At 37.7% G+C, this 18,089-nt stretch overlaps 2 protein-coding genes across 6 annotated transcripts in view; one reads left to right on the top strand and one right to left on the bottom strand.

Moving 5' to 3' along the window:
• agtpbp1 (ATP/GTP binding carboxypeptidase 1) overlaps positions 1 to 5,490 on the bottom strand; it is a 27,174-nt gene extending 21,684 nt beyond the window's left edge. For all 4 annotated transcript variants that reach the window (XM_011479027.4, XM_011479028.4, XM_011479029.4 and 1 more), the window contains exons 1-3: positions 5,351 to 5,490; positions 3,918 to 3,976; positions 3,271 to 3,401 (exon numbers count right to left, since the gene is read on the bottom strand). In XM_011479027.4, coding sequence (XP_011477329.1) covers positions 3,271 to 3,401; positions 3,918 to 3,949 — 163 coding nt within the window. In that variant the 5' untranslated portion in view covers positions 3,950 to 3,976; positions 5,351 to 5,490. The remainder of the gene's footprint in view (positions 1 to 3,270; positions 3,402 to 3,917; positions 3,977 to 5,350) is intronic.
• The window catches only part of naa35 (N-alpha-acetyltransferase 35, NatC auxiliary subunit), an 18,654-nt gene extending 565 nt beyond the window's left edge, over positions 1 to 18,089 (top strand). The window contains exons 1-24 of one of the 2 annotated variants that reach the window (XM_078953080.1): positions 5,524 to 5,541; positions 5,757 to 5,852; positions 8,335 to 8,467; positions 8,572 to 8,605; positions 8,783 to 8,897; positions 8,985 to 9,059; positions 9,839 to 10,006; positions 10,117 to 10,183; positions 10,279 to 10,322; positions 10,402 to 10,452; positions 10,855 to 10,938; positions 11,140 to 11,254; positions 11,457 to 11,635; positions 11,778 to 11,837; positions 12,015 to 12,121; positions 13,166 to 13,232; positions 13,422 to 13,520; positions 13,715 to 13,893; positions 13,985 to 14,121; positions 15,380 to 15,447; positions 15,860 to 16,000; positions 16,094 to 16,216; positions 17,065 to 17,145; positions 17,711 to 18,089. In XM_078953080.1, the coding sequence (XP_078809206.1) occupies positions 8,347 to 8,467; positions 8,572 to 8,605; positions 8,783 to 8,897; positions 8,985 to 9,059; positions 9,839 to 10,006; positions 10,117 to 10,183; positions 10,279 to 10,322; positions 10,402 to 10,452; positions 10,855 to 10,938; positions 11,140 to 11,254; positions 11,457 to 11,635; positions 11,778 to 11,837; positions 12,015 to 12,121; positions 13,166 to 13,232; positions 13,422 to 13,520; positions 13,715 to 13,893; positions 13,985 to 14,121; positions 15,380 to 15,447; positions 15,860 to 16,000; positions 16,094 to 16,216; positions 17,065 to 17,145; positions 17,711 to 17,770 (2,175 nt within the window). In that variant the 5' untranslated portion in view covers positions 5,524 to 5,541; positions 5,757 to 5,852; positions 8,335 to 8,346 and the 3' untranslated portion in view covers positions 17,771 to 18,089. Of the gene's footprint in view, positions 1 to 5,523; positions 5,542 to 5,756; positions 5,853 to 8,334; positions 8,468 to 8,571; positions 8,606 to 8,782; positions 8,898 to 8,984; positions 9,060 to 9,838; positions 10,007 to 10,116; positions 10,184 to 10,278; positions 10,323 to 10,401; positions 10,453 to 10,854; positions 10,939 to 11,139; positions 11,255 to 11,456; positions 11,636 to 11,777; positions 11,838 to 12,014; positions 12,122 to 13,165; positions 13,233 to 13,421; positions 13,521 to 13,714; positions 13,894 to 13,984; positions 14,122 to 15,379; positions 15,448 to 15,859; positions 16,001 to 16,093; positions 16,217 to 17,064; positions 17,146 to 17,710 lie in introns of those variants that run through there. The other variant, XM_023958394.2, reaches the window with a different exon arrangement.

Below are 18,089 nucleotides of genomic sequence, written 5' to 3'. Positions count from 1 at the left end.
CATTACGGACAGAGGGAAGATGAGGATCAAGACAGTTTACATGAGAGGAAGTTCAAAGGTAATTCAATACATGCAGGCAAGTGGAAAAATAATGACTCTGGAAATTCCTAAGTTTCCACAAGCACCAGTGTGGACGTTCATTAAAATAAGTTGTCAATTTAAAAATAGGTTACACTAAGAAAGAAAACATCTGTGCTCTAAATCTGCCTAATTGGCTACTCATTTGGAGAAAAAAGCACATTACAACTTTTAAAGTCGTTTTTGTAAACAGCAGTGTCATAAAAACTTGTATTTCATGCAGTTTTTTAAACTAAAAAAAAAAGTCAAAAATGTTGTGATATTGGATGCTGTGACTTTAAGAATTCATTCATTCATTTTCTTAACCGTTTTATCCCTTTCGGGGTCACGGGGCTGCCGGAGCCTATCCCGGCCACTTGTGGGCGAAGGCAGGGGGGACACCCTGAACAAGTCACCAGTTTTGTTGCAGGGTAGAATGTCCTCACTCACACACCCATTCACTCCCGCACTCACACCTATGGTCAATTTAGAGTTGCCAATTAACCTATGAAGCATGTTTTTGGACTTTAAGAATCTGCAAAAGAATTTTTATTTTTATTCTGACTCCACATCAATAAACGATACTACTAATTATAACAGGAGCACACAGAATAATTTACAGCTTATTAATTTGATATTCCAAGTTTAAGGTAAAGCACTTTCCTTCTGTGAAAAACAAATCAGGATTAAATATTAAACTGGTCTTATTTACAGAAATCCACTCCTGCTTCGGCGTGTTAAACACTGATTAGACACAATGTCTTCCTGCACCATCAGATCATCTTCACTAAGCTAGTTTTGAAAAGTACGTGAGACTATCCACACCTTGGCTCATGTTGCACCAAGGCATCTCCATTTACTGCTTCTCAGAACACAATTTTATAGCAAAGTATTTAAATAATAATGGACGGGGGGGGGGGGGGGGGGGGGTGGAAGAAAAGTTATGATGGACAAGAAAAACGTGTTTCTAACAAAACATCAGCTGTGTGCACAAACTTCATTTCTTTATTTTCTGAAATTCAAAGATTTTTTCATGCGGTCATGTTCGGAAGACACATGGAAATAAAAATGTTTAATCTTTTGAGGAAAAAACAACAAATCAGAACTACTTGTTAGTTTTATATTAAGTTCATTTTTAGAAACCAAAAAATCTACAACGGCTACCTAAAACTTATAGAAGACAGCATTTTATGACATTTTTTTCTTTCCTACAGATTATATTCTTCATTTGCCTTGATAAATGTTTGTTTCCTAGTGGAATAGATGAAAATCAAGTATGATGAAAGATAGCAAGAAAAAGATAAAAGTGTTTGTAGATCCAGTTGTTCAAAAAATTAAAAACTACATTATGTAATATATATATACAGTACAGACCAAACGTTTGGACACACCTTCTCATTCAACGAGTTTTCTTTATTTTCATGACTCTGAAAATTGTAGAATCACACTAAAGGCATCAAAACTATGGAATAACACATGTGGAATTATATACATAACAAAAAAGGGTGAAACAACTGTAAATATGTCATATTGTAGGTTCTTCATAGTAAGCACCTTTTGATTTGATTACTGCTTTGAACACTCTTGGCATTCTCTTGAGGAGCTTCAACCTGAAATGTTCTTCCAACAGTCTTGAAAGAGTTCCCAGAGATGTTTAGCACTTGTTGGCCCTTTTGCCTTCACTCTGCGGTCCAGCTCATCCCAAACCATCTCCATTGGGTTCAGGTGACTGTGGAGGCCAGGTCAGACCAAAGCACAGATTTCCACTGGTCTAATGTCGATTCCTTGTGTTCTTTAGCCCAAACAAGTCTCTTCTGCTTGTTGCCTTTCTTTAGCTGTGGTTTCCTAGCAGATATTCTACCATGAAGGCCTGATTCACACAGTCTGCTTTTAACAGTTGTTGTAGAGATGTGTCTGCTGCTAGAACTCTGTGTGCCATTAACCTGCTCTCTAATCTGAGCTGCTGTTAACCTGCCATTTCTGAGGCTGGTGACTCCACAGCAGAGGTGACTCTTGGTCTTCCTTTCCTGGGGCGGTCCGCTTGTGAGCCAGTTTCTTTGTAGTGCTTGATGGTTTTTGTGACTGCACTTTGGGACACTTTCAAAGTTTTACCAAATTTTCAGGCAGACTGACCTTCATTTCTTAAAGTAATGATGGCCACTCGTTTTTCTGTACTTTGCTGTTTTTATCTTGCCATAATACAAATTCTAACAGTCTAATTAGTAGGACTATCAGCTGTGTATCCACCTGACTTCTGCACAACACAACTGATGGTCCCAACCCCATTTATAAGACAAGAAATCACACTATTAAGCCTGACAGGGCACACCTGTGAAGTGAAAAACATTTCAGGTGACTACCTCTTGAAGCTCATCAAGACAATGCCTAGAGTGTGCAAAGCAGTAATCAAAGCAAAACGTACCTACTATGAAAAACCTAGAATATGACATATTTTCAGTTGTTTCACACTTTTTTGTTATGTATATAATTCCACATGTGTTAATTCACAGTTCTGTTGCCTTCAGTGTGAATCTACAGTTTTCAGAGTCATGAAAATAAAGAAAACTCTTTGAATGAGAAGGTGTGTCCAAACATTTGGTCTGTACTTATATATATATATATATATATATATATATATATATATATATATATATATATATATATATATATATATATATATATATATATATATATATATATATATATATATATATATATATATATATATATATATACTTTTGTCTTTATTAAACCACATTTTTCAGCCTTAGAAAAAATGTTGTTCGTAAGTTTTTATTTTTAACAGTAAAAAAAATGTAAAAGACAAATAATAAATGTATGATTTTGTAATTTATTTCTGAAATGAATAAACAAGCTAAAATTTCACAAATCAGAAATACTGCCAATTGATCAGATCTTCATTTCATTTGTAGAAAATATTCTACATTTACCGTAATATAAACCCTCTATAACACCATTGCCAGAAAACAAGAGAGAATAAAATACTAATACATTTTAATACTTAAAATATATTTTAATACTGCAAATACTTTTTAGAACTACAAAATAAAGTCCTCTTATCAATATTTCTTTTACATAAGCTTAAGTTGAGACCACAATTTAACTTCATTCCAATCGATAGGAATTTTTTTTTTTTTTTACTTTTTGTGAATCTCCTCACATGCACCTTAGTATTTCTGCTCATGTTCTCACCTTGTGTCTGGATGAGATGAAGGATTTTTGCCGTGACATGTCTGGCCAGTTCAGTATCCCTGAGCATGGCCTCCCCATTCATCCTCTCTATTTGGTCCAGAAGCGTGAGAAGACTGGAGTTACTGGGAACGCTGGAAGAATGAGCATTTAGACACAATTATCTTCATAAGAAGTTATATAATAGCATAGCTAGAGAGGGAATGCACCTCGTGTCCAGAAAAGGACGGATTGCTTTTATTCGATGAGGGGTGTGAGGCCCCCTCATTTTCAGACAGCCCCATAAACACAGGGACTGGAAGGTCAATGAATCAATTGTGTGCAAAAAGAAATGAAGTCTAACTTAAAAGATTTGTTTCTTGTAAACTGACTGCTAAGGTTAAGGTCCCATGGCTTCACTATTTCTGGTTCGGTGACCCATCCTTTGCTAATAATATTAGCTTCCTGACAGTCCAGTGGAAACAGGAGATTACGGGTCAGTTGTTACGACAAGGGCAAGCGCTAGACAGAGAATACAAACTCTGCCAGTACCTAGCTGAGCAGAAAGGATCAAGCCCTTATATAGAGAAAAAGATAGGTCAAAAAAGTGGGTATATCTTTTAATATGCACAAACACTCACACCTCCATGTGCCTGTATGCATCAACTCACCCTTTTTCCGAGGCCATCTTGGGTTTGTTCATTTTCACCAGCTCAAAATGTCATGTTGCCTGTACGAGAAAGACAACACAATCTTTAGCATTCACAAACAAGCCTTGTTAACCTTTTTTTTTTACCCCCCACTTGTTAAAGAAGTTCCAAACCGCACTCCGGCCATAGCCAGACATCTGACTAAGCCTAAACCTGCTGGCAGTAAAGCTTAACTGTCCCAAGCTTTGAATGCAATGATCTATAAATATGCTTCAGATATTTGGTGACCTGTGTGTAATTGGGTATGCAAAAGTAATCTTTTCCTACATTTGAGGTTTCCTGCAAAAAAATTTCTTACAAAGATATATTAACATTTTGGTTGTAGTTATATACCTATAATTTGATGTTGTTACATTGAATGGTTAGGTGATAAAGGCAAAACACAGAGACAAAAGGATATATAAAATATTGTTGTTGTTTTTTTCCTGCAAGTTTCCCATCTGTGCACAGACACAAATTATGTAGCCAGGCTATTTTACAGTATGGAAACTGCACCCGCCAGATGGCTAATGTTGACAGTGCAGGAAAGGAGCTAATCTCACACAAAGAGTGCTTCATGACTGACTTTATAACAATGAGCTCGTCCAAGGTCTCGGATGTCCAGATGAAAACGAGCTATAACTTAAGATCAGGTTTGGAATAGAAAGCATGCATTAATAAACGTCCTGTCATTTTGCCACAAAACAATATCAGTAGTTTATAGTAGTATAGCTATTAAGATTAGAGCAGACAGTCAAAACAAGAGCAACTATCAGGAGAGATAAGATTATGAGGCAGACAACCCAGTTTGTGTCTTCTTTTCATGGCCCTGTTGTGTATAATTTTTGGATACAAATGTCACAAATTTACCATAAATATGTTTAACCTTACAAGAAACGATTCAGACTTTTCAGACGCTTGCTGACTAAGAGGGCAACAGACTACTCATCTAGTAGCACTGGGCAGGTCACCCTTTTATTTGTGTGAGCTGTTGGGGTACAGGTTCAGCTCCAAGATAAGGCCACGCTGATGTACAATCAGTTAGAAAGCTTTTCCAGCACAGATTTGAACTCTAAAGTGGTATCTAGAATTGCAGCTCTTTTTCCACATTCCAAAAATGCATTAAAAACATTCCTGTCCGTTAACTAACTATATGATGCTATTACAAACAAACAAAAAAACTCAGATATCATATGCTTCATTGTTACTATTTTTTTTTTTAATATACATATTATACTTTTAAATCAGATGATCAAGAAAAGGCTAGTGGACACTGCACCTGCTAGACAGTCATTACGGCCGCAGGCTAACGGGTCTTTTAGGCTAAAGCTAAATATAGAGCACAAAGCAACCTTAGCCAAAGAAATGTATCGTCTACGCAATATTGTGCTTAAAAATATCACAACGGAACGAACCTGAATGAAAGGGAAATGCTGTTACGATCAGGGTGGACCCATTCCAAGATAAGTGTTGCAGCTACTGCTTCTAAACATTGCTTGAAACGCCCTGTTGGTAATGTTGTGATGAGTAAACTGTCAGGCTGGCTCGTCATTATCCGGATCTGTGGCGATTTGTAAAGCGCACGAGCAAGAACGGGCTACTTCCGGTAAAGCGCTTCGAACATTTTGTCTAACTTTATTTATACATCGCAACCTTTGCAGAACGCATTTGAGAAAAGACCATTGAAATTACTTTCTCTTTTTTTACTGAAAAATAAAGACTAAGTAGTTAATACAATACACTAATAGAGATATATAGACTGCTCTGATTTCTATGTGTATATTGGTTTGCTAAATGATCTATATTTTATATTTCCATTAGACTACATTTCCCAGACTGACACAACCCTATGACGCATAATGCATGCGCCATTCTCAATGGTCTTCGGAGTGCTCTTCATAAGCCACATAATTTAAGGTATGTGTGTTTACAATAATTTCTTGACTTATTGAAGATACTTCTTGTGTTTTTATTTTTATTGCAATTTAGTAATATATTATGGTATCCACTATTGTTTTTTTAGGAGGTATGTCTTATGTGGTCAACATTAGCTTGTGTTTGCACACGAATGTTAAGCTAACAGATTCATTTATGCTGAACCTAGCTAACAGAGTGTTGTGCCTTTTAACATCTGTCAATCGATTGTGGGTTTTTCCAACTTTTTTTTGGTTTGTTTTTCGTTTTTTTTATAGCCGCACCTAATACCACAGAGGTGTTAATGACAACAGAAAACACGAGTAACGCATTGTTTGTGTTATTAATTTCTGACTGAGTCAGTGCATGATCATCATGATCTGTTTGTCAGTTCTTAGAAGATATTGCTTCTTAACCAACTTACTTTAAGTCATATGAAGTTATTCACTATAATTTTAATGTATATTTATTGCATATTGATTGGCTGATAACAGTGAATTTCACTGGCGTAGTATTGAAACTTAATAAAGCCTCATAAATCAATAAAGTTTATTGATTACCTTTTGTTCTAGTCGCAGTGCATAGAAAATAATAAGTTTAAGGTTCGTCTGCTTGTCAAAAATCCAACTGTTTGCATGTTTATTTAGGGTCTGAATAGTTCTGGTTTTGGGCATCCTATGACCTTTAATAAAAGCTACCTTGGTCAGAAAAAGTCTTCGCCACCAGAAAGTTTTCAAAATAGTTTACAGATTGATTCCTGTCACAACACACACAATGACAAAGATTAAATAACCTTAAAAATCTGTGCAATGGGTAAATCAGTGAGGATTACAAATGACCTATTGGCTCACAGGTTAAAAGCATCCAACAGCTTTGAAAACCAAGAACTTTTCAAATGTCAGTAAAGCCATAAACCATTATTGTAAGAAATATCAAAACGTTGAGATAAATTAAATATATCAAGAAATTTAGAGGAGTTCAAAACCATTTAAGAAAGAAAGAAAATGCTTTGAGTTTTCATTCTTTAAGAATTTCCTGCTCTGCGAGCTTAAATTACTTTGTGGCCCTCATAATCGTTGGGACAAGGATTGTAGACGAAGGAAAATATGTGGCAGGTTAAATTTGTTTTATCTATCACGTCATGATTTTACCTCAAATTTCCATCAGTTTTGACAACTTGTTTAGCAGTTGTCAAACTAACAACTAACTTATAGAACTGGTAAACCCTTCAGAATGTTCTCTGATGCGTCATAGCCTGCACACTTAACCATATTCATTTACTTTTACCTTGAAGGTATAAATATTGTCACTTGTACATTATTTTGTATGTATTGCTTTCTTTTCTTCCTTTTATCAGATTGTTAGTTCAAACCTTTCTTTGGTTTGTTGTTCTTGAAATTTTCTAAATTACTAAGCATTTCTGCTTCTAGCATCGCATTAGAAAGTCAATTATAACTGCAACTTCTATAACTAACCAGGACGTTTACTAAAAGAAATGAGCTGTTTAAGGCATAAACATGAAACATTCTTATATTGTTGGTGTTTTATTGCCAGTTAAGGTCTAGCACCGTTTAATAGGTCATGAATTATTCATTTTCTGATCCTTAAAATTTTGAAAGAATTTACTTTATTGCATATTTTTGGTTCTAAATTTCATATTGAGGTCAAAGAATTTTAAATCATTTGTATTTTAACCAGGCCATTTCCAAAATGCAGTTACAACTTTCTGCCACTTGGTTGCCCAAATATGGAGTTCTCACCAACCTCCAAATTTCTGAAGAAAAATCTGTACAATAGTAATCTGTACAATATGAACGGGAACATTATGTTGGTTTTTGTTGTTGCTGTAAGCTAGCTGAAGCTCTAAAAGGGGGGAGAAACTGCATGAAAAGCATGCTAAGCAGTAGAAAATAGATTAACAACTTGGGCTGGATAACCGGATAAAGGCTTTAAGGTACAGATGGATGACTATAAAAGAAGATACCAAACAGAACAGCATTAAACCATAAACACTGCTCCAGAAATACCTCCTCTGGCTGAGGCATGGGTCAGCCTGGAGGGAGGAACTGTGTGACATTACAAGAAAACGTACTCTATAAAAAAAACATAACAAGAATCTGTTCTACACACAAGCTGAAATGAGGCTCAGGCTGAGACAATTTTTGAGGCGTTTGTGTGGAATTTCAGCTTTGGTTTATCTTATTTAGGAATGTAATTGAGATTCAGACTGTTGCAAATGATCAATGACGAAGTCAAATCACTTGTTGGTATAAAAGTTGCTTAATATGTTAAGAAAAAACAGCAAAGATTGATTTTTATTTTCTCCTCCTTTAACATTTTAATAGTGTTATTAAGTTATGCTTGCATCAAATGCTTACTAAATCTGACTTTTTCTTTTGTTCTCTTTGTTTTAAATTTGCAACAAAATTTTAAACTGACATCCCTAAAGTGTATTCTCCCTGATTTTATTTATTTTTCCCCCCAGTTTTTAGTCACCATGGTGATGAAGTCCACAGTTGAGGATGATGACTCTGGCTGGGGTCTTGGCATCCCAGAAAAGATGAAGAACAATGCCAACTGGGTTGATATTACTCATGAGTTTAAGAACGCCTGCAAAGGTAAAACATTTTTGAATTTCCTCATGACTGCACCATTCTGCATTTAAAAGGGGGGACTGATTTCCTTTTATTGCTCTTCTTTTTTTTAAATTTTTTCTATGCAGAGCTCGATCTGGGAGAGTTACTTCATGACAAACTGTGAGTGATATAGTCCCGTATATAAATACTTGGCATAGACCTCACTTGATGTGTGTACAGGTTTAGCTCAAATATTACCTCTGGTCTTTACATGTTAAGAGTATTTCCTTTTTCAGTAGATATGCAAACTTAAGCAACAATTTCATGAATTTGGAGAACTTTTCTGTTTTGCTACAGCTTTGGCTTGTTTGAAGCCATGTCTGCTATAGAGATGATGGACCCCAAGATGGATGCTGGTATGATTGGAAACCAGGTCAACAGAAAAGTTCTCAACTTTGAACAAGCTGTTAAGGTAATGACCATTCATTTTAATGTTTTTTATTCATAAACTCACATGATTGGCAGACATTCTGAAGTTATCTGGCTGTATTTATTGCAGGAAGGTGCCATTAAGGTGAAAGACCTTAGTCTTCCTGAGCTCATTGGTATTATTGACACGTGTTTCTGTTGTTTGGTAAGTTTTCTTTGAATAAATCATCTCTAGGTTAGGACATTGTAAATGAGTGTTTATTGAAATGAGAATTTTCATGTAACTTAAGTTAAAGTCCCCCTCCAATCATCTTTTGTTTTATTCTAACAAATTGTTCCCAGTAGTCTATTAATTATGATCATGCCATTTTTAGCCAAAATCAAAAACCCTGTGGCGTTTTTCTAGGACATAGTTTCTGCAGAGCGGCAGGAGTTCATTAGAAACTCTGAGTTGTGGTGCAGAACCTTTGGTATGGAGTAAGCATGCCCCCATTTCCCATCATCCCTCTGTTTATACGCTCTCCTGCCAGTTTATAGCCCCTCACACAACCAACTTAACATTTCTGGTGCAACAAAAATGGCGAGCATTATAGGAGCAATCCAGCCATACAATTTTGAGCCAAGATGCCAGCTTGAACGAGGAAAACAAAGGCTTTAATCTATTTGTCTGCAAGTGGATGCATCACAACAGTTTGAATAAAGAAATACTTAGAAATGCAATTTTAAGCTTAATTTTCTTTATAATCTCCTCCATCATGAGGAAAAACAACACAAGAACATGCTAAAAACACCAAAAACATGTTTTTCATTGGAGTGGCTCTTTAAGTAATTACAGCAAAAAATGTCTAAAATCTACATTTTTTTTATTCTTATTAAATATGACAGTTAAGAACGTTTAAATCTAAAATTCATGTGTGTTTCCACTGAAGCAGCTGCAGTAAATGCTGCACTGATGTGTCCGTGTGCTTAAATGTGCACACATAGATAACCTGGCTGGAGGGTCACTCCTTGGCTCAGACGGTGTTCACCTGTCTATACGTCCATAACCCTGACCTGATCGAGGAGCCCGCCCTTAAAGCCTTCGCCCTGGGCATTTTAAAGGTCTGCGACATTGCACGGGAAAAAATTAACAAGGCAGCTGTGTTTGAAGAGGTGAGCAGATGGATTTAGTCTTTGCATGCAACTGCACTGAACTTTCATAAAACACACGAACACGTGTTTAAAGAGAATCTTACTGTTGTCTGTCATATTTGTTTCTTCAGGAGGATTTCCAAGCAATGACGTATGGTTTCAAAATGGCCAATAATGTGACAGACTTGCGTGTGACAGGTACAAGTCCTGTTAAAAATGAAACGGTCGATGAGGGAGAATATAAAGTGCTTTTATCATCCCCTCTCATTGTCTTATGTGACATGTTTTAACAGGTATGCTGAGAGATGTGGAGGATGAGTTACAGAGGAAAGTTAAGGTATGTGCTACTACTGCAAATTCTTGCTGTATGTGTATTCCAGTACTTCATGTTTCCTGTACATCTCCTGCTGCTGCAGAGCACTCGCAGTCGGCAGGGTGAGCAGAGAAATCCAGAGGTTGAGCTGGAGGTGAGTTGATTACCTATCCAAGTGTGTGGAATGTTTCAGATGTAGATTTTCTTGTCAGATATTAAAAGTTGGAATAATATTTGATAAACCTGAAACATGTTTATTTTACACAGATTAGTTTATTGTTTTCCAAAAGTCTTGCCCTGAAGTCCATACCAAATGTAGCGTGGTCTCTGCTGTGTTTTGTTTACCGTGGTTCCTGTCAGAGTGTGGGATTCCGATGACCTTTAGTGATTCTGCTCTGGGAAATTCCAGCAGTCCTGATGGTATTAAGAGGAAAAAAATGTAGACCCCGAAATAGACTTCTCTGGGTGGTCAAACCAAAAATAAAACTCCTCCTTCCTTGTGGAGCTTTGAAACATGCCCCGTAATAATAGCTCTCCAATGTTTTTCCGTGTGCAGCACCAGCACTGTCTGGCTCTATTCAACCGAATCAAGTTTACACGCCTCCTACTGTCGGCTCTGATCGCCTTCACTAAAAAAGAGGTAATGTTCAGTTAGGAAAGAGTTTTTTCTATTTTAGAATTGAATCCAGCTATAAGTTGTTTCTCTAATTTAATATTTTTTTTAAATGCAACAGCTTGTATATTTTCCACCTTAATGTATAGGTTATTGTTTATCAATGCCTAACACACACACACTTTAGTTTTTTGTTTTTTTTTTCCTTTTTGTTGTCGTCCTCATCAGACCAGCTCAGTAAACGAGGCTCAGAAGCTTGTGACTCAGGCTGCTGACCTGCTGTCCTCCATTCATTCCAGTATTCAACATGGCATCCAGTCCCAAAACGACACCACCAAAGGCGGTAAAAAACACACTGATCTACTAAAACACTGAACCAAGTCAGAATAGCATCATACATTTTCTTCCCTGCACCATTTTTTAATGAAAATAAATACTTGGGAGGTTTAATTTTATTCTGAAAACTTTACTTTTTTTTTTTTTTAAATTAACGTTAGCTTTATTTTGGCTCATTCTTGTGTTTTTTTGTCCGTCCTCTTCTACAGACCACCCTATCATGATGGGCTTTGAGCCCTTAGTCAACCAGCGGCTGCTGCCGCCCACCTTTCCACGCTACGCCAAAATCATAAAGAGGGAAGACATGGTGGCCTACTTCAGCAAACTCATCGAGCGTATTAAGACTGTGTGTGACGTTATCAACACCACAAACCTGCACGGAATACTGGTGAATGCATAACTTTCAGTAACCCTAAAGAAGGAATATGTTCATTTCTTCTTTTACATTTGTGTGTTTTCTTACGTTGTGTCTAAATACAATTTGGTGGCAAAGGTTTGCTCACGCTGACTAGAGTCTCTGTGTTTACCAGGACTTCTTCTGTGAATTCAGTGAGCAGTCCCCCTGTGTGCTCTCCCGGTCCCTTCTCCAGGTAGACTACCGTTTGGATTTGACTCCCATAAATGCAATTTATTCACATATATGATTTGTTTTGAGAAAGTGATCCAGCTTTATGATGATGTATTCAAGGGGAAATACATCCCTTCAACCATCTGAAAATGCTTGCCATAACAGTTCTTTTTCCCCGTCTTCTCTTAAACAAATTCAGACGACGTTTCTCATCGACAACAAGAAAGTGTTTGGAACCCACCTCATGCAGGACATGATTAAAGATGCTCTAAGATACTTTGTCAGCCCTCCTGTCCTATCAAACAAGTAAGTTCCTTGATGTTATTTTTGTTATTGACCATTGATTTGATCAGGTATCATCTTTTGAGCTATTGTCAAAGAGTTTCCACAGGTCTTTTGATTATGGTTTTGCCGTTTTTAGCCAAAATCAAAAACCCTGTTTTGTTTTCTAGGACATAGTTTCTGCAGAGCAGCAGTAGTTCATTAAAAAATTAGCCTATGAGTTGTGCGCGGGACGTTGGTGTGGAGCAAGCCCCACCCCCCCTTCCTCTCCCCGTTGGTGAGAGCTCAGAGCAGGCAGACCCATATGTCACAAATTAGCTTTTTTTTCTTTCATCTGCTCCTGATTCACAACAATTTAAGCAAAGAAATACTCAGAAATGCAGATTTAAGCTTGAATTATTTTACACATGTCCTCCATCATCAAAATGATGCCTCAAGAGCATGTTAAAAACACCAAAAACACAATTTTAATCGGCCTTTTTCTCAGTAACCTTCTTACACCCACAGAATGTGATCTCTTTAACCTTGCTCAAAATAGACACAGGCAGACTAATTGTCAGAGAAATACAACAACCGTAGCCAAGTAAGATAATATTGTTTTTCCTACTGAGCCGACTGGAATATTTAGATTGATGTATTGAATATCCACAGAGCTATTCCAGGTGCAAAGACGAGGGTTTCCATGTTGGAGCAGTTTAACAGTGAAGCTCCTACTGCATGCAATGACTGTGGAGCCCAAATAAACATTAGATCACTGCACGCAGCACCGCAAACATGTGAAACATGGCAGAACACAAAGAGACTTGTAAGACAACAGCAACACGCACAGCTTTAGTGATAATGTCACTGCCCCACAGTGGGCTGGTGAGCCAGCAGGCCAGCTTAAACCCACTGTGCTATTATGGGTTGTGATAATGAGGCTGGGTGACACACCTGTCATGTGCCGCTCAGAGGCCGGGTTTAGCTGTGCCTCAGCCGAATCCGTCCATGTTTTGGTTGCTCACAGCTGTAAGTTTTGGTTTTAGTACATCTTTTTAAATGCTTCTTGATTCTGTGTTTCATCTGCAGATGTTGTTTGTTCAACAACCACCAGGCCAAGGACTACATCGACTCCTTTGTCACACACTGTTCTAGGGTACGTTACCCTTTGTCTTGTGTTTTTGTTCAGCGTTTTGACTTCAAATGCTTCTCCGGTGCGGACATTTAAATCAGAGTTGTTCATTTCTTGGTGTTTTGTGCATTTGAACAGAAAAGTATACAGAATACTTCCAGATCTTTGAAAGTCAAACTGTAATGGCATGTTTATTTGTCTTTGTCCGAGCAGCCTTTCTGCAGCCTTATTCAGATCCATGGACACAACCGAGCTCGGCAGAGAGACAAGCTGGGGCACATACTCGAGGAGTTTGCCACGCTGCAGGATGAAGTGAGCCTCAGCTGCTTCCTTTGATCCACGACCCCCACACAGTTTCCCTTTTTTTATTGCTTAAATGCAGTTTGAATCTCAAATAGGTGGAAAAACAAAGAGCAAATTTGTCCTATGCACCACTCCACATTCCTGTGTTGTACCGTCTCTCATATCTATCATTTTTTTGCACTGAAGTTGGTTTTTGCTTGCAGGCTGAGAAGGTGGACGCCGCATTGCACAGCTTACTAATGAAACTCGAGCCTCAGCGACAACACCTAGCCTGTCTTGGTACTTGGATCCTCTATCATAACTTAAGGATCATGATCCAGTATCTGCTGAGTGGCTTTGAACTGGAGCTTTACAGCATGCATGAGTATTATTACATCTACTGGTAAGGGCCATGGGTCTAAAAAAACTGCTTCTGGCACAAAGAGAGCACCAACTCTGCCCATGTTATATCTGCTCTCATTTTGCACTTGTAGGTACCTTTCAGAGTTTCTGTACGCATGGCTAATGTCCACTCTGAGCAGAGCAGATTCTTCTCAGATGGCAGAGGAGCGAATCCTGGAGGAGCAGCTGAAAGGGCGCAGCAGTAAAAAGAGCAAAAAGAAGAAGAAAGGTGTGCCAAATTCTCTAAAGCAGTGGTCCCGGTACCGGTCTGTAGGCCACTGAGTACCAGGATGTAACTTCGATTATTTCAGTTTGTTTATTTTCTGATACTGAAGGAAGTTTTATTTTTGGAAAACGACCAGATTCTGTTCATCACATCTGACTATCTTGATGCATCATGGGACTTTTAGCAGACTGCTAAGTTAGTAGCCCAAAGCTAATGGAAAATGAACAATAAAAACGTATTTGGAAAGTTTCTTTGGAGAAAAGACCCAGTGAGGAAACCAAATAAGGATCTTCAACTTCAAAGAAAAATCAAAGCTATTTACAGACAAAACCAGGAGTTTTTCTCCAAATACGGATTTAATGAGACAGTTGTTCCCACGTACCAGAAGCTGCTGTACTTCATGGGCGGCGACTGATTCTCAAATGTTTCACATGTGCAGATAATAAAGATGCAGACACTGTGGATTCACCTTTAGGATTATACTAAGAAAATACCAGTTTTATGAGGATTGTGTTATTTTATTTTGCCTCATTTGTCCATAACATCTTAAAAGTCAGTCACTGCTAAACTTTGCATTCGGTTGTTAGCATCGACTTTGCTGTCTTCATCTTCATCACAAAGTCTAAGTTTAAACCAGCCACAAACGTTTTACAGAGAATAAAGATTCAATCAAATAATGTTGCCGACCTGCTGAAGATGTTTCTGATCTGAGTTTCTGAAGTTTCTGAGGAAACTTGTAAAAGGGAGATTAAGGGTGAATAAGTCAAGCAGCTGTTTAGAAACTTTAGCACAGAAAATGTTCTTGTTAAAATGTTAAAAATCAGGATCTATGCAAAAACAAGATTTAAAAAAATATTTTTGCTCTGAAATATGACCTGATATGACTGGACCTTAAGTTCTTAATGTTATGACATTCTATGGGGGGATAAAACTGTTGTTTTTATTAAATTTTAAAGAATCAGAAATAACCTCTACAAAGACTTTTCCTTCACCAAATTCTGACATCGGCAAAATAAAATCTACTGATGCTTTCAGATTATTTTAAACAAAATTGCTTGTAGTGGCATTTTAACGTGAAAAATAGGTTTTTACTAGAAGCTGAAAAATTTTACACTCCAACTTTGGACCCGTCTGCCTGACATTAAACCGATCTGCGGCCTGAAAAAGGTTGAGGACCACTGCTTTAAAGAAATATAGACACCAGGAACACACAGAAATGATGTTTAGCTCGGGATAAGTTCCCATTTTGTTTGTTTTACAGTTCGGCCTCTCAGTAAGGAGATCACCATGAGTCAGGCGTACCAGAATATGTGTGCAGGCATGTACAAGGTAGGAAAGAACCTGATCTTGAAAATGGTGTTTTTGATATTTTTAACATGTTCTTGTGGTATTTCTCTGACGATAGAGGACATATATGAGGAAAATTGAGCCGAAAATTGCATTTCTGTATATTCTTTTATTCAAATCGTTGTGAATCAGGAGCAGACAAAAGAAAGACGGAGAAAAAAGCTTATTTGTGGCGTAGAAAATACGTTATGTGGGCTTCAAGCTCCCTGCTCTAAATTGTCAGCAACAGGGAGGGGAATGGGGAGGGGGCTGCAACCTAGAAAACGACACAGGGTTTTTGATTTTGTAGTATTCAGTGATCACTGATCAGCAATCGATCAATAGATTGTTGGATTGGAACTTTAAACAGGCATAAAGTGTGACTTCTGTCCCCCACCTCATTCTCTCCTCTAAGACCATGGTAGCTTTGGACATGGATGGGAAGGTACACAAGCCTCAGTTTGAACTGGACAGTGAACAAGTTCGCTACGAGCATCGCTTTGCCCCCTTCAACAGTGTGGTCACCCCCCCGCCTGTGCACTACATCCAGTTCAAGGTACCCCCCATTGTGCCCATTCTTTTCTTTTTCCTTCTTTGTATATTTGCAACCTGATGCCAACTTCCAGTTTTCTCTTGTTTCTTTCTCCAGGAGATGTCTGATCTGAAGAAGTACAATCCTCCTCCAGGCTCTGCAGATCTCTACCTGGCAGCTAGCAAACACTTTCAACAGGCCAAACTCATACTAGAAAATGTGCTGAGCCCGGACCCCGAGGTCAGGATGAATTACATTCACTGTTAAAACACCAACCTTTTCTATATGAACCCCACCGGGCTGAAGAGTAGTTCAGTCAATGATGAGTTCTTCAGCTTATGAGCCTTAATTGGACTGGATAGGATAACTTGAACAAGTAATATCTCTCTTATAGACAGATTTTTGGAACAAAATAGCAAAGACCAGACATCTAAATAGTTTAAATCAAAATAAGAATGGCTCTACAGTGTTCTCTTATTGATCACACGGAGCTAAAAATCCCCCCCTGACAGATGTTTTAAGGCTGTAAAGCTCCTCACTACTCACTTTATGCACTTTTCTACCTCGCTTAAACTTTCTAAGTTTCATAGAAAATGAGTTCAGTTTTAAAGAATGAAAACAAACATTTATGTAAATTTGACAAGCTGAAAACATTCAGAGACAGGGCACAGGGAGATTGATTGACAAGGTCAACAACCAATCAGGACGCAGAATGCAGTGCACTGTGGGGAAAAAAAAGCATGCAAAGTTGCACTGGTAAAACGATCTGCAATGCAGTGAGATCCACTGTGATCCACTGTATTTAGAACAACCAATCACCCTTAGATCTTAAATAAAACATTTTGTTTATTTAATAAATGGATGAAATGTATTCCAGACTTAGCCCAATCAATAAAAATAAATACAGACACCCACTACATTAAGAATGCACAATGTTAAGAATACAAAAGTTAAGAATACGAAAGTTAAATAATAAAATATATGATTATATAAATGATTATATCCTTTAATCTTTGTGTTTTCATTGCTTTCTAAATGTAGTGACAGTGATAAAAAATAAGCTAACATTTTGTACCATTTCCACTCAGGTGAACCGCATACTGAAGGTAGCCAAGCCCAACATTGTAGTTATGAAACTTCTGGCTGGAGGCCACAAGAAAGAAACAAAGGTAACACACCTGTCACCTGTGAATGCACGCTTTTTATTTGTTGTGTTACACACCTGGCTTAAAAAACATGTTAAAAAAAAGTCTCAGTGGCGTAGTAGTAGAGTGTCTGCCCTGAGATTTCTATACGTGGTTCAAATCTACAGTTAAGCCATGCCAAAGACGACTAAGGGTTGGATTGGAGCTTTGACCCTGGAGAACCCAAGAGCAATTTTCTTGTGAATTAAAAAAACAATGTGACTTTTTTTTCTTGTGTATTCATTTTAAGTTGCAGCAATTAACAGTTGCCAAAAAAATAAAGAAAAGAAAATGAAAAAATAAACAGCAGCCTAATCAGACCCTATAAATTCTCCAGGAATCAAATTCTAAATGGTTCCATAGTCAAACTGAGACTGCAGCTTAGCTCTCCGTGAAACACAGAACACATCTCACACTGAGATAGTGGAACTTTTAGGTCACTTGAGATGAAATGATTTCCTATATGACTAACCAGTGTCAATACATAGAGAGGTCTTGAATCACATTTGTTCAGTACTCTGATTACTTTTATGCATTTTTCTGTACCCAGGTGCTTCCAGAGTTTGACTTCTCGGCTCACAAGTACTTCCCTATTGTAAAGATCATCTGATTCCTCCAAGTGTTCCTCACCTGAGTTTGTGTACAGAGGTCCTGAACCAGTCCTTGGCCAAACACTGTTGTGTGATACTCAACTATAATCTCATGTAGAGAAGTGACTGAGTGAGATCAAAACTGGACCTCAACAAGTCTCAATATTCACATATAGATCAACAAGAACTCGAATGGAAGTGTGTGTTTGTGTGTGTGTGTGTCATGACAAGCCAGGCTGGAGTAGCCTGGCAGAGTAACTGATGCTCTCAGATCAGTCTTGTGAAGGCTTGAAAAGAATATGATGATAATTGATGTATGTCATTAAATGTCATATGAAA

The sequence above is a fragment of the Oryzias latipes genome, chromosome 9 (assembly GCF_053564925.1).
Source record: "Oryzias latipes strain Hd-rR chromosome 9, Olatipes_Hd-rR_3.1".
NCBI classification, from domain to species: domain Eukaryota; kingdom Metazoa; phylum Chordata; class Actinopteri; order Beloniformes; family Adrianichthyidae; genus Oryzias; species Oryzias latipes.
Note: the sequence above shows the minus strand (reverse complement) of the source record. Positions and strands in the feature narration are given on the sequence as shown.